The 15,473-nt window shown below is 43.6% G+C and overlaps 2 protein-coding genes across 8 annotated transcripts in view; both read right to left on the reverse strand.

Annotated features, from left to right (window-relative positions):
- The window catches only part of zdhhc2 (zDHHC palmitoyltransferase 2), a 37,218-nt gene extending 24,881 nt beyond the window's left edge, over positions 1 to 12,337 (reverse strand). Inside the window, exon 1 of one of the 3 annotated variants that reach the window (XM_029771632.1) lies at positions 11,837 to 12,337. In XM_029771632.1, the coding sequence (XP_029627492.1) occupies positions 11,837 to 11,963 (127 nt within the window). In that variant the 5' untranslated portion in view covers positions 11,964 to 12,337. Of the gene's footprint in view, positions 1 to 6,772; positions 7,103 to 11,836 lie in introns of those variants that run through there. The other 2 variants (XM_029771631.1, XM_029771633.1) reach the window with 2 other exon arrangements.
- Positions 12,338 to 12,628: 291 nt separating this feature from the next.
- The window catches only part of micu3b (mitochondrial calcium uptake family, member 3b), a 32,268-nt gene continuing 29,423 nt past the window's right edge, over positions 12,629 to 15,473 (reverse strand). For all 5 annotated transcript variants that reach the window (XM_029771641.1, XM_029771639.1, XM_029771642.1 and 2 more), the window contains one exon: positions 12,629 to 14,479. The gene's annotated coding sequence lies outside the window, so the exon portion shown is untranslated. The remainder of the gene's footprint in view (positions 14,480 to 15,473) is intronic.

The following is a 15,473-nucleotide window of genomic DNA, read 5'->3' on the forward strand; positions in this document are numbered from 1 at the left end:
TCTGACTGAGCGATGGTTGGCACCAGCAGGCTAGTAAGCATTCATTCAAAACAGCACTTTCATGCGTTTTGCCAGCAGCTTTCGCAATGTATTGCGCTGTTTATGACTTCAAGCCTGTCAACTCCCAAGATTAGGCTGGTGTAACCGATGTGAAATGGCTAGCTAGTTAGTGGGTGTGCGCTAATAGCGTTTCAAACGTCACTCGCTTTGAGACTTGGAGTAGTTGTTTCCCTTGCTCTATATGGGTAACGCTGCTTCGAGGGTGGCTGTTGTCGATGTGTTCCTGGTTTGAGCCCAGATAGGAGCGAGGAGAGGGACGGAAGCTATACTGTTACACTGGCAATACTAAAGTGCCTATAAGAACATCCAATAGTCAAAGGTATATGAAATACAAATCGTATAGAGAGAAATAGTCCTATAATTCCTATAATAACTACAACCTAAAACTTCTTACCTGGGAATATTGAAGACTCAGGTTAAAAGGAACCACCAGCTTTCATATGTTCTCATGTTCTGAGCAAGGAACTTAAACATTAGCTTTCTTACATGGCACATAATGCACTTTTACTTTCTTCTCCAACGCTTTGTTTTTGCATTATTTAAACCAAATTGAACATGTTTCATTATTTATTTGAGGCTAAATTGATTTTCTTGATGTATTATATTAAGTTAAAATAAGTGTTCATTCAGTATTGTTGTAATTGTCACAATTACAAAAACATTTTTTTTAAATTGACCGATTAATCGGCATCGGGGTTTTTTGGTCCTCCAATAATCGGTATCGGTATCGGCGGTGAAAAATCATAATCGGTCGACCTCTAATGAGGAGCCAGCATTACCCCTGCCACCTGACGATATCAGTGATGAGGAGCCAGCGTTACCCCTGCCACTTGACCACATCGTAATGAGGAGCCAGCGTTACCCCAGTCACCTGACGATCTCAGTGATGAGGAGCCAGCGTTACCCCAGCCACCTGACGACCTCTGTGATGAAGAGCCAGCGTTACCCCAGCCACCTGACGACCTCTGTGATGAAGAGCCAGCATTACCCCAGCCACCTGACGACCTCTGTGATGAAGAGCCAGCGTTACCCCAGCCACCTGACGACCTTTTGTAGAGCCTGGTTCAAGGTCTGCATTTGGTTGTGGTGCATACTATGTCTTCTGATGAGGCGATAGATGACTTGTTCAATGTGTCTAGCTCTCTGTACAACTTCTTTAGGAAACCCACGGTGGCTGCACAGTACACTGGTGAAACACTGAAAAGAGTTCTTGATCAGAGATGGACTGGCCACCTCGCCACAGTGTCAGTCATTTTGAAAACAAGTGACAACATCACAGAGAAGCTCTGTGAAATCGAATTTACTTGCGCATATGGCACAGATGTGAGACTTGAGGCCATTGAGGCTTATTGAAAGCAGTGACAGAGCCAAGCTTTAAGTTTATTGTGAACATGACTCACACAATTCTGGGACTCCTCGACCCTCCTAATGAGTTACTGCAGTCAGAAGCTACTGATCTGCACACGGGTGTCAAACTTGTCTGCAGCTCTTATGGGTGCGTTGAAAAACGGCGAAGTGATGCTGAATTGAAAAAGCTTTGGGAGGCATGCCAAGAAGGTACGAGCACACCAGCTCCAAGCAAACAACGGCGACTGATGAGTAAAACTCTGCAAGAGTATGTAGTTGAAAGCACAGTGGGCCAGCATGGTGATGGAGAAGAGATTACTGTTTTTCAGCACTTTCTATGCCGTGCTGGGGGAAATGTCATCACGATTTAGCAAAGGAAATAGTCAACTAGTGGAAGCTCTGTGTACCATGGATGCAGAGAGCCCAAACTTTTGGGATGTGAACAAGGTCAAGACATTGATATTAATAGAAATACAGCTTTTGCGTTATTTTATGACCAATGTGGTCCATTGGCTGTCCACTTCGGTGGTGCTGAAATTGGCAGCGTATTCCTTCATGGCGCATACTGGCGGTAGCCTTTAGTCCATGGTTTTGAATCGATGGTTACGGCGTGTGCTGTTGTAATGAAAACATCTTGGGCTACCAGTCTTCGTGGGGTTTCTCTTCAACATGGCATGCTTTCTTGTGTACAAAATAACAGTTGATGTGTATGTGGCTGCAGTTCAGGCCTACATTTTAGTACATGTTATATGTCAGAGTAGTATAGGACCAATACACTGTGTAGCCTGCTAAAAGAAGTAAATAAACGTTCACTATGTTATCATTCTTTTGCTATACACAGTCGTTGTGTGATAGGCTACTTTAAAAATGATGTCAATACCATGAAAATGACACATAGCCTACTTTTTTGCCCCTCCCTGCTCTCTTGCTATTGTGTGTGTCTGCTCTCTGAATTTGCATTTACTCTTATCTTATTAAAATTGGCTACTACCATGCAGGAAATGTAACATCAGCAATGAATACAGAATATACACTTAGATTTCGTTTGCTTTTCTGTCACAACTTGATCTGTTTCACCTGTCCTTGTGCTTGTCTCCACCCCCTCCAGGTGCCACCCATCTTCCCCATTATCCCCTGGGTATTTAAACCTGGGTTTTCTGTCTGTCTGTGCCAGTTCCTCTTGTATGTTTCAAGTCAACCAGCGTGTTTTTCCCGTACTCCTGCCTTTTCTATTCTCTTTTGCTAGTCCTCTTGCCTGTTTTCTGGACTCTGTACCCGCCTGCCTGACCATTCTGCCTGCCCTGACCTCGAGCCTGACCTCCTGGACTTTGAACTGGTTTTGACCTTTTGCCTGTCCACGACCATTCTCTTGCCTAGCCCTTTTGGATTATTAATAAATATCAGACTCAAACCATCTGCCTCCCGTGTCTGCATCTGGCTCTCGCCTTGTGCCCTTATAGTATGAACTGGCCCCCTGCCAGCGCAGGGTTTGTCTTTGTGGAAAAGAAGGACAAGACCCTGCGTCCGTGCATTGACTACCGGGGCCTTAATGACATAACGATCAAGAATCGTTACCCCCTACCACTCCTCTCCTTAGCTTTCGAACCTCTCCAGGGGGCTACCATCTTCTCCAAACTGGACCTTCGGAATGCCTACCACCTGGTTTGGATACGCAAAGGGGATGAGTGGAAGACAGCCTTCAACACTTCCAGGCCCTGGTAAACGATGTGCTCCGGGACATGTTAAACCGTTTCGTGTCCGTCTACCTCGACGACATCCTGTTTTTTTCTCTTCTGCCCAAGAACACGTCCTCCATGTTAGACAAGTCCTTCAGCGCCTCCTGGAGAACTAGTTATTTGTGAAAGCGGTGAAATGCGAGTTCCACCGTTCTACCCTCTCCTTTCTGGGATATGTCATCTCTGAAGGAAATGTCCATATGGACCCAGAAAAGGTGAAAGCAGTAGTGGATTGGCCCCAACCTACGTCCAGGATTCAGCTACAACGTTTCCTGGGGTTTTACAATTTCTACCGGCGTTTCATTCGAGGCTACAGCACCCTGGCGGCCCCCCTCTCGTCACTCACCTCTCCCAAGGTACCGTTCACATGGTCCCCAGCGGTTGACAGAGCCTTTGTGGACCTGAAGTGTCGGTTCACTACAGCTCCCATCCTCGTCCATCCGGACCCGTCCCGTCAGTTTGTGGTTGAGGTCGATGATTCTGACGTTGGAGTGGGGGCTATCCTGTCCCAGCGATCTGTCCAGGACCAAAAGCTCCATCCCTGTTCCTTCCTGTCCCATCGTCTCAACTCTGCAGAAAGAAACTACGACGTGGGTAACCAACAACTCCTGGCGGTCAAGATGGCACTGGAGGAGTGGAGACTGGCTGGAGGGAGCAGAACATCCATTTTTGGTTTGGACCGACCACAAGAATTTGGAATATCTCCACACAGCCAAGCACCTTAACTCCAGGCAGGCCCAGTGGGCTCTGTTATTCACCAGGTTGAACTTCACCATTTCCTATCGCCCAGGGTCCAAGAATGTTAACCTGATGCCCTCTCTCGCCTGTACAGTCCCGCTGCCACATCCTCTGACTCCGAGACCATCCTCCCTACCTCATGCCTTGCGGCTGCTGTTTGCTGGGGTATTGAGACCCTGGTCTGCAAGGCACAACGTTCCCAGTATGCCCCTGGAGGTGGCCCGGCTAACCGGTTGTTCGTCCCTAATTCAGTCCGGTCCCGGGTCCTGGAATGGGCTCATTCCTCCAGGCGAGTTCCGGATGACCCTGGCCTTCTTCCGAAAACGTTTCTGGTGGCCCACAATGGTTTCTGACGCATCTGCCTTCGTTGCTGCATGCACCGTTTGTGCTCAGAATAAGACTCCACGGCAAGCCCCTTCCGGCCTCCTTCAGCCACTACCTGTCCCTCATCGTCCTTGGTCCCATATCTCCCTGGACTTTGTCACTGGGCTCCCTCCGTCTGATGGGAACACCATCATTCTGACGGTAGTGGATCGGTTTTCCAAAGCTGCCCATTTCATCCCACTCCCCAAACTACCCTCTGCCAAAGAGACGGCCCAGCTCATGGTGCAGCACGTCTTCAGGATCCATGGACTCCCGGTGGACATGGTCTCCGACCAGGGTCCTCAGTTCTTGTCTCAGTTCTGGAAGGCGTTTTGCACCCTTATTGGGTCGTCGGCCAGCCTGTCCTCCGGATTCCATCCCCAATCCAACGGCCAGTCGGAGCGGGCAAACCAAGACCTGGAAACAACATTAAGATGCCTTGTCTCGACCAACCCCACTACCTGGACCTGACAACTGGTTTGGGTGGAGTATGCCCGGAACACTTTTCCCTGTTTGGCCACGGGACTCTCCCCTTTCGAGTGCTCCATGGGGTATCAACCTCCGCTCTTCCCAGAACAAGAGCAGGAAGTCAACATACCCTCGGCCCAGATGTTCGTCCACCACTGTTGGCGTACCTGGAAAAGAGCCCGGGCGGTGCATCTCAAGACCAACTCCAGGTATAGTCGACAAGCGGATTGCCGTCCAGCTCCTCGCTATCGCATTGGGCAGAGGGTACGGCTATCCACACGGGACCTGCCCCTTCGGGTGAAGTCCCGCAAACTTTCCCCCCATTTCATTGGCCCTTTCCCCATCTCTAGAGTCCTTAGTTCCACTGCTGTTTGTCTTTTGTTACCCTGTACTCTCCGTATTCACCCTACATTCCATGTGTCTAGGATTAAGCCCGTGTCTCACAGCCCTATTTTCTGAAACTCTCCGACAGAAAATATTGTGCACCTGGAGAAGTGGCAGCTTGGCTTACTGTAGGTTACGCTCAGCCTGTAAGAATCTTTGAAACCCTAGCGGTGCTCATCCTGTTGGTAGCCGCAAATGATGTGTAGTCCTACGGCAGCTACGGCTGTATGTGTAGGCCTACGGCAGCTACGGCTGTATGTGTAGGCCTACGGCAGCTACGGCTGCATTTTGTATTATGTGTAGGAGTACGGCAGCTACGGCTGCATTTTGTATTATGTGTAGACCTACGGCAGCTACGGCTGCATTTTGTATTATGTGTAGACCTACAGCTGCATTTTGTATTATGTGTAGGTCTACGGCAGCTACGGCTGCATTTTGTATACACTTGTATGTCATAATGGGGCGCATATCTTTCTTGTGCCATTTTACAAAACAATGGTTGTTGATGTGTAAGGCTACATTTCAAATACATTTTTGTACATTTCAACAATAGTAGGACCAATCTACCTTATTTTATTAGGGCTCTAAAGCAATACTAGTTGTGCCCACCCATGGATTTAAAATGTCATCTCAGGCATATCATCCTGGAGCCGGACCTGCTCTCTCGTTCTCTCCCCACCCGCAAAATGTCAGTTGCATCTCGCACGTGTCTTTCCATCACACATGTAAACAACTCACTGAGCTATAGCTTGCCCACTTCATAGCAATCTGCTCAATTCTCATTGCTATCCGCACTGCATGATTGGTGGAGTGGAACGTGACAAAAAAAATGGTTCTGTTTAGAACTAAAATAATGTAGGTTCCAACCCCTGCCTAATACACACCAACAGCACCAATGCACACCTAATACACATCAACAGCATTAACACACATCAACAGCATTAACACACACCTAATACACATCAACAGCATTAACACACACCTAATACACATCAACAGCCTTAACACACACCTAATACACATCAACAGCATTAACACACATCAACAGCATTAACACACACCTAATACACATCAACAGCATTAACACACACCTAATACACATCAACAGCATTAACACACACCTAATACACATCAACAGCATTAATACACATCAACAGCATTAACACACACCTAATACACATCCACAGCATTAACACACATCAACAGCATTAACACACACCTAATACACATCAACAGCATTAACACACATCAACAGCATTAACACACACCTAATACACATCAACAGCATTAACACACACCTAATACACATCAACAGCATTAACACACACCTAATACACATCAACAGCATTAACACACACCTAATACACATCAACAGCATTAACACACACCTAATACACATCAACAGCATTAACACACATGAACAGCATTAACACACACCTAATACACATCAACAGCATTAACACACACCTAATACACATCAGCAGCATTAACACACACCTAATACACATCAACAGCATTAACACACACCTAATACACATCAACAGCATTAACACACACCTAATACACATCAACAGCATTAACACACACCTAATAAACAATATGAACAGCCCCGAAAAGACACTACCAGCTCCCTAATTAAGACACAGCATTCTACACATAACTAATAAAATAAATACCCAACACATAGTTCTCCAAGAGCTCATCAATCTTGTTCCTTCCATTTTCAAAAAGCCTTTGAAGGAGCACACCCAGGGATGGATATTAAGCTAGCTAGCTAGCCTGAGGCTAGTACTGTTCAACCGGGCTAGTAGAAAATGTACCAAACTAGCCTGCCGCCTAGAGAAATGTTGTCTTTTCAAATATCGCATGGCACAGATTGTAGACCCGGGCTAGTAAAAATGGAAATCTGGCTGGCCAGTGCCCAAAATCCTTAAATTCCATCCCTGAGCACGCACACATTAGCTTCACAGGCTCAGAGCACACTGCAGTCTGCACAACATACAGTCAGAGCTGAGGAAAGGTGATCTGAGCAACTGAAACTGGCCGTGTGTGTGTGTGTGTGCGTGCGTGCGTGCGTGCGTACGTGCGTCCTGCTATTGCAACAGAGCCCAGGTCTGCGACACAAGGACTTCACAGGTGAACAAGCTGTCTCTCATCCATCCAGTGCTGGATAGCCATAGCTAGCTAACATAGCATCCCTCTCTGTTTGAGTCAGGTGTTTGAATAGGTTAAACTAGCTAGCTACATTCACTAGCTAAGTGAAAGTTAAAAAAATATATAACTAAATCTCAATCTGTCTCTCTCTCTCTTTTGCATCTCCTTAATTTAGGAATAAATTAAGTTGTTCAAAACTGTTAAACTATTGTCTTTCTCTTTAAGTCAACTACTCACCACATTTTATACACTGTAGTGCTAGCTAGCTGTAGCTTATGCTATCAGTACTACACTATATATACAAATGTATGTGGACAGCAGTTCAAATGAGTGGATTCGGCTATTTCAGCCACCCCCGTTGCTTGGAGGTGTATAAAATCGAGTACACAGCCATACAAACTCCATAGACAAACATTAGCAATAGAATGGTGAAGAGCTCAGTGACTTTCAACGTGGCACCATCATAAGATGCCACCTCTGCCCTGCTAGAGCTGCCCTGGTCAACTGTAAGTGCTGTTATTGTGAAGTGGAAACGTCTAGGAGCAACAACGGCTCAGCTGCGAAGTGGTAGGCCACAAAATCTCACAGGACAGGACCGCCGAGTGCTGAAGCGCGTATCGCTTAAAAATCTGTCTGTCCTCGGTTGCAACACTCACTACCGAGTTACAAACTGCCTCTGGAAGCAACGTCAGAACAAGAATTGATCACCATGTGCATTGCCAAGTGTCGGCTGGAGTGGTGTAAAGCTCACCGCCATTGGACTCTGGAGCAGTGGAAATGCATTCTCTGGAGTGATGAATCACGTTTCACCATCTGGCTGTCCAACGGAGGATTCTGGATTTGGCGGATGCCAGGAGAACACCACCTGCCCGAATGCATAGTGCCAACTGTAAAGTTTGGTAGAGGAGGAATAACGGTCTGGGGCTGTTTTTCATGGTTTGGGCTAGGCCCCTTTGGGCTAGGCCCCCCTGAGTAAAGGGGAATCGTAACGCTACAGAATACAATGACATTCTAGATGATTCTGTGCTTCCAACTTTGTGGCAACAGTTTAGGGAAGGCCCTTTCCTGCCCCCGTACACAAAGCGAGGTCCATGCAGAAATGGTTTGTCGAGATCAGTGTGGAAGAAATTGACTGGCCTGCACAGAGCCCTGACCTCAACCCCATCGAACAACTTTGTGATGAATTGGAATGCAAACTGCGAGCCAGGCCTAATCGCCCAACATCACTAATGCTCTTGTGGCTAAATGGAAGCAAGTCCCCGCAGCAATGGTTCCAACATCTAGTAGAACGCCTTCCCAGAAGAGTGGAGGCTATTATAGCAGCAAAGGGGGAACCAACTCCATATTAATACCCATGATTTTGGAATAAGATTTTCGACAAGCAGGTTTCCACATACTTTTGGTCATGTAGTATAGATTGATTCTCTGATCCTTTGATTGGGTGGACAACATGTCAGTTCATGCTGCAAGAGCTCTAATAGGTTGGAGGAAATCCTCCAGAAGTTGTCAGAATTATTGTGTAAGTCTATAGAAGGGGGTGAGAACCATGAGCCTCCTAGGTTTTATATTGAAGTCAATGTACCCAGAGGAGGACGGAAACTACTGTAGACCTTCTTTGCAAAACAGTGTGTTTTAATCAATTATTTGTTGACGTGAATATATTTAGTATAGTTTTATCTAAAAAATGATAACTTTTTTAATGTTTCACTATTTTTATCTTTATGAAATTCACTGAGGAGGATGGTCCTCCCCTTCCTCCTCTGATGAGCCTCCACTGTCACAGATATGTGACTAACATTTTGTCAACTTTAAAGACCCTGCTGCCATTTATTAAAGATAATTTTAAGGAAATCTGGGTCAGGCAGAGATTGCATGCGAGTCAGACAATGGGATTAACAGAGGGATCAGCTGACGATACCCTCCTACAGTTATCTCCGGACCTCATCACACCACATGCTGGCCGCAGGCAACAACACTTCTAGTCCTATCTTACTGGTTTCATTGCAGATAGAAGAAAACTACAAATATATATAAAAAAGTAATTTTACAGTCAATGCGAATATCAAACTATGATATTAGTTGTATTCACTAAAAGCATTGATAATAACAGATTAACCAATTAAATCTACTTAACAACATCCGCTGAGAACTTTACTTGAGCCCCTGTGTTTCCTGGTCAGGCCACATGGTTAGGAATAACTCTTATAGGCCGGTCAGAGATTTTCAGCCTTTCTTACCTCCGGGATAGAGAAGGGTTTTGACAAAGTGATTGACTCTGTTACTGGCCATAATATTGTGACTGGGATGACTGGGCTGGCTGGGAGGGTCAACCTGACTGGGCTGATGACTGGGCTGGCTGGGAGGGTCAACCTGACTGGGCTGATGACTGGGCTGGCTGGGAGGGTCAACCTGACTGGGCTGATGACTGGGCTGGCTGGGAGGGTCAACCTGACTGGGCTGATGACTGGGCTGGCTGGGAGGGGAACTCAAAGTGATGACAGCAACACTCTCACCTGAGACACAGTAGGGCAGCGGTGTATAATTAGGGCAGCAACACTCTCACCTGAGACCATATAATTAGAATAATAGAATGGAAATTAACCTTCTTAAGATGGGATAAAGGTCAGCCATTTTGGTCAGGGAGTTGGTCAACCATTGTTTGCCAGTGCTGTGATAAGATATTGTGTCAAATAATACACTTGAAGAGTTTATCTGCACTGTATGTTAGCTAGCTAGCCAGACAGTTCTAGAGGAATGATTCCATTCATTTTCCAAATTAACTGCTAATATGGCAACATTCCATTCAAACAATGCAGCCAATCCACAGCCATACTCTGACTGAATTCAGTTGATGATATGACTTAGACAAGTTGTAAATGCAACAAGTACTGCTATTGTATCATATAATAGCACACACAGCTTTATAAGAAAACAAAAAGGGAGACATTTATGGTCTGTGTACAGATACTGTATTTTAGGGTTATTTATACAGAAAAAAATAGAAATTAGGGCAGAATGCCAAAGACATGGTCAAAACAGGTCATTATTCACCCTTAATATTAGCTCCAAGTCAGCTGACATGGTTGTTGTTAAATCCAAAAGACTAAGCTAAAAACAGCGTGCGTGTCAAACAGAAAAGGAATTGATTGGACAGTAGACTGATGATAGCACAAGCATAGCAACATTCAAAAACGATACTTTGCAACCACTGCTCTTTGAATCCAGACTAGTTTGCGTGTGATGCTTCTTGGTAAATGCAGAGTCCATTTGCAGAGGTGGTGACCTGACATACTACCAAATAGAGCAAGGAGTAGGCTGGCACTGGTTTCTTCTGACACACACAGAGCTCCTTACCTCAGGAATCAGTATCCCTATTCAGGCCAATTCAATATGTTGTGTAATATTATGCTCTTTTACACTATAATTTAACAAAATGTAACATTGGCAGTCTAAAAAACAGCCTTGAAAGCTATGAGAGGGGGAACTAAATGTCCGAAATGGCACACTATAGGGGACTACTTTTGACCAGGGCCCTTAGACTACACTTGTAAATCAAGTGCTGATCACGTCAAAGTGTTGTGGTGAATATGCGACACATGAACACATGTAATGAATGTTGTCAGAGCTGTATGAAGTAGTAGTACGTACATATAATCCATCCATACAGGCACAGGATAGTACAGTCTATATATATATATTGGGCGGGAGGGTAGCCTACTGGTTAGAGGGTTGGGCTAGTAACCGAAAGATTGCAAGTTCAAATCCCCGAGCTGACAAGGTACAAATCTTTTGTTCTGCCCCTGAACAAGGCAGTTAACCCACTGTTCCTAGGCCGTCATTGAAAATAAGAATTTGTTCTTAACTGACTTGCCTAGTTAAATAAAATAAAAATAAATATTTTAAACCCATCCTTGTGAGGTGATTTTTCACCTGGAGAGGAACTCAAATGGAGGGGGCTTGAATTTTCATGGTGATAAAAATGTAAAAGCAGACCATAACTTGGATGTTTTACAGACACACAAGTTGATATACACCCTTCAATTTCCTCAGGGATTGTTTTTTATATAGTTGTTTGGATTATAATAAATGTCTATACATATATGAGACATTCTTTGAGATAATCAAACACATTGCCAATATTATTGAATAATATAAAACTCAGCCCATATATAAACAACCAATATTTACATTTCTACTGTCATTATTTAATTGTAATCATACAGTATGTGCTCCCCATATTGTTTAACACATGTGCAACTAATGTCATCTATTTCAGTTATAGCTGTGACTCAACAGTTTTTATGGGAGACTACCATGAACCAACATATTCATGAACATGTGTCCAGAATAACTTTGTCTTTGTAATTATGATACAAATTGGTACTGTCAACTACAAGCACCTGCATAAACGAATAGTTGTGCATCTAAAATCAGACAGGACCAAAATGAGTGAATGCTGAAATGAGACGCAGCAAAGGAGCAGGGAAAAACACATTGTCACATCGGTTATAAGGGCACTGCAAGGCATCCACAGCATCCTATAAGCGTTAAAACCCATACTGTGCCGACAGTGGAGTTATCCTTACCTATGCAGAGCTGTACAACATACGCGTAGTAAGACCAAGCCACTATGAGAGTGATAAAAATAACTGGAATCCAATACAAAACTGTCTGACAGCTCCGTTTGATACTACGCGAGCCCGACGGCGCCATATTCTATTTAGACACCATTTGTTTGACATTAAGTTTTTGTCTGTCTGTCTGTCTGTCTGTCTGTCACTTCATTACTGCCTGTAAATCGCGTATGATCGACAGCCAGGACGTAGCACTTCTGTTCTGCTGCCTCCACCTCGTTTCGCAGAGCGCGGCAGCGCGACGTCTCTCGTTCCTCTCTGCGCTGCAAAATATTCAGCACCACCCCTTTTCACCAAGTTGCCATGACGTTCGTGGGATGCTGCAAACACATTTTTATTCTTTGGAATGAACCAATTGAGCCTCTGACCATTGATGCAGAGAAGAGAATGTGAATCACCATTTCAGTTGTTTTTAATGTTGTCTTGCCATAGAACGTTGGTGAAAGTAGGCCAACAGTATATGATGGAGAAAACAATTATCAGACCTTATGCTTCATTAAATGTGCCTTTTTTTTGTAGAATAGGCCTATTTGATTGTCTTTTTAGGTCAATAAGTAAAACAGGGCTGTCTGTGCATATGCTGGTAATAATATATAGCCACTCTGTTTCAAATGTCTGAGGAGTGTTTGACACAGTCAGAAGGTAATTAGCTGACTTGTGTGAAAACACCAACCTAATATTTCCTTTGAGGTCAGGGGTTGTTCGTGTGTGCATGAAATCCAGAACAAAAATGACACAAAGCTATTGATTGTTCCTAACATCTTTATTTACCAAGTCAATGTAACAGCCTGCAACAGCCCGTGTAATCCATTTGAGCATCTAAACAAAGTTCTGTAGAGAGAGCTGTCATTCACATGACTTCCAAACATCATTCAAAAGAGGTAAACTAAGAGGAGATGTAGGATATTCACATTACTAATGTATTCTGTTATACCATGCAAAGAAGTAGGCTAAGTAGACAAATTCATTTATTGGATTTAATATGTAACATACGAGATAATATTGTTAGACACTGGAACTAGCCTACCTAGGGCTATGTTCAGTCTGTATCGCTGGAGCATTGCAGATAGCATGCTAAACACGTAAAGGCCATTTCCTATTGAGCCGACATTTGCAGCGTTTACAATGAATGCAGTCTCTGCTAAAACAGGAACATTGCCTTAAATTCCAACCACGCTGTAACGCTGAATTTCTGTCATACGGATTGAATAGAGACCCAAGTCTCTAGGTCAATAAGTAAAACAGGGCTGTCCGTGCATATGCTGGTACCCAAGTCTCTATTCAAGCAGGAAATCCAGCACATCAGACCAGAACTACAGTCTCTCGAAAACATCACTGAAATGCATATACACTATATTTGACATTTTAAAATATATATGTCATGATGATACACAGTAGAACAAGATTTTCCTGGTTAACCCATTGGGAAATAAACACAGGTACGCCTCTGAACAGTAATCTCATGTTATTTCAACATTGTATTTTGCCTTTAGTAAAAACAATTACCGCAAATTCATAAAGTCCTCGTATAGAATCCCTGTCAGTAGGCTGAATAGGCCTAGTATAAATAGTGTGTATAGTTAATACACACACTGAAATTCTCCATTACATCAGAGTAAACTCTTGATTCTAATAATTATTAATGGAGTTAGCTGCCTCTATTTACACAATGAACCCCAGAGATAAAACCCCCATTTGAAAGGTGTTAGCTAGCTGGCTCTGAGTTATTTGAGAATGAGCTGCAGAAGGCAGCCATGTGAACAGAACACAAGAGGGAGGCTGTACTCCCCTGCGTAAGCTGATCTGTGCAGTGGGCTGCAGACAGGCTTGGAGAAAGTATGTCAGCAATGCATAGAGGCAGATTAGCAGGTTTAGGACTGGGAGGGAACCACACTGAATAATACTACACACACTGTCAGAGCTACAGCCTGCCAGCCACAAAACAACCAAATGGGTTTTTCCTTTTCAGAGACTTACAGTGATAAACAAACAAATGAATATGGTAAAATGGTGAATAAATACTGTACATAGATAGATAGATGAATCAATAATGTATTCACCCTGGGTGAATAAATCTGTTGCAACAATAGGTTGGAGTTTCCAGTGACCCTATCAGCTCGTGTGACGTGTAGAAGACCAGGAAGGTGTTACACCAGTCCTGATCCATAGCATTCCCCTGATTTAATATATTTTTTAAACAATCTGGTAGAAAAATAAAATACCATCAATGCAACTTAACATCACAGCACTACATATTGTTGATTTCAGACTGAAAGCTGAACAACAAGCTTAAGACTTCAGGTATTTAAAATGGCTTACTTTTAGGGTCATCAGAGAAATCCTGTTTTCTCACATCAATCTCAACTTGAAAACACCTCGAGTAGCATCCAACTAGGCCTAGGTGGGGAGAATCCTATTTCATTTCTACTTTTTAGACTACCATGCAGAGACTGACATATTAATCTATCCTTCTCTCATCTTCACATTGATAGCAAAATGAACTGTACTCTTGTTTTGAATGATCTTCATGGATCAGAGGAAGTCTATCCAGGTAGAGGGGGGTGCAGACAGAGTGCAGGACATTCAGCTGGTGATCTGCAAAAGGAAAAGTAATTATTATAGAATACATTGCAGAACAAAAGCACACACAGCATTTAACACTATCGACCTGTTCGGTGGCAAAATAAAAACACTGGAGAAAGAAACTGCTGAGTTAATTATAAACTAACCTCAAGAATCCCTAGATGGCCCAGAGCTTTTCCTGGTCAGATCAGGTGTTCAGGAACAACTCCTGGCCATAATCTCATACCAATGATGTACAGTATGTAAACACTAGATGTCTACATTGGTTTCAGCCCACAGTAAAATATTGTATTAGACACCTTGACGCATACTTTTAAATTATACAAAACATTTTTTCTTAAAGCTGGAATCCATAATGGTGAAACTGCCACGTCCATGTGAGATGTTACAACAACAAAGAAGCTACTTCAAACAATGACACAGCTTTTTCCCCTCGGACATCATGGAGCATCATTACACATCACTGAACATCATTACACATCACTGAACATCACTACACATCATTGAACATCACTACACATCATTGAACATCACTACACATCATTGAACATCACTACACATCATTGCACGCACGATAGAACAGCAGAGTATGTACTAAACATTTTTTTACCACAATGCTGGATGTTCCTCTCCTCCGTTTAATCAACAAAACAAAAACAATAACAAATGTGTTGGGGCGAACAGTGGCGCTGTTTCCCCTTATGCGGATTTCAGCTTTAAAGTAGAATGGTTAGAGTGCTAAAGTTACTGTCACCACTACAAGAAATAAATACTTAAATGCATGTAATTTTGTGCTTGAAAAATGTAATTAAAATACTGTAGAATTGCATTAATTCCTATGGAGGAACTGCTCCTACTGACGAGTACCAATATGGAAGATGGTGGCTTCAGAGCCTCTAATTGGCCAATACATTGCATCAGCAATCTAGTGTTTGTATAGCAACATAATTGGGCAAGTTTGTTTTGCATGACCCAGTGCCCTGGGTTGGAGGATATTGTATTTAAG

The sequence above is a fragment of the Salmo trutta genome, chromosome 13 (assembly GCF_901001165.1).
Source record: "Salmo trutta chromosome 13, fSalTru1.1, whole genome shotgun sequence".
In the NCBI taxonomy this organism is placed as follows: domain Eukaryota; kingdom Metazoa; phylum Chordata; class Actinopteri; order Salmoniformes; family Salmonidae; genus Salmo; species Salmo trutta.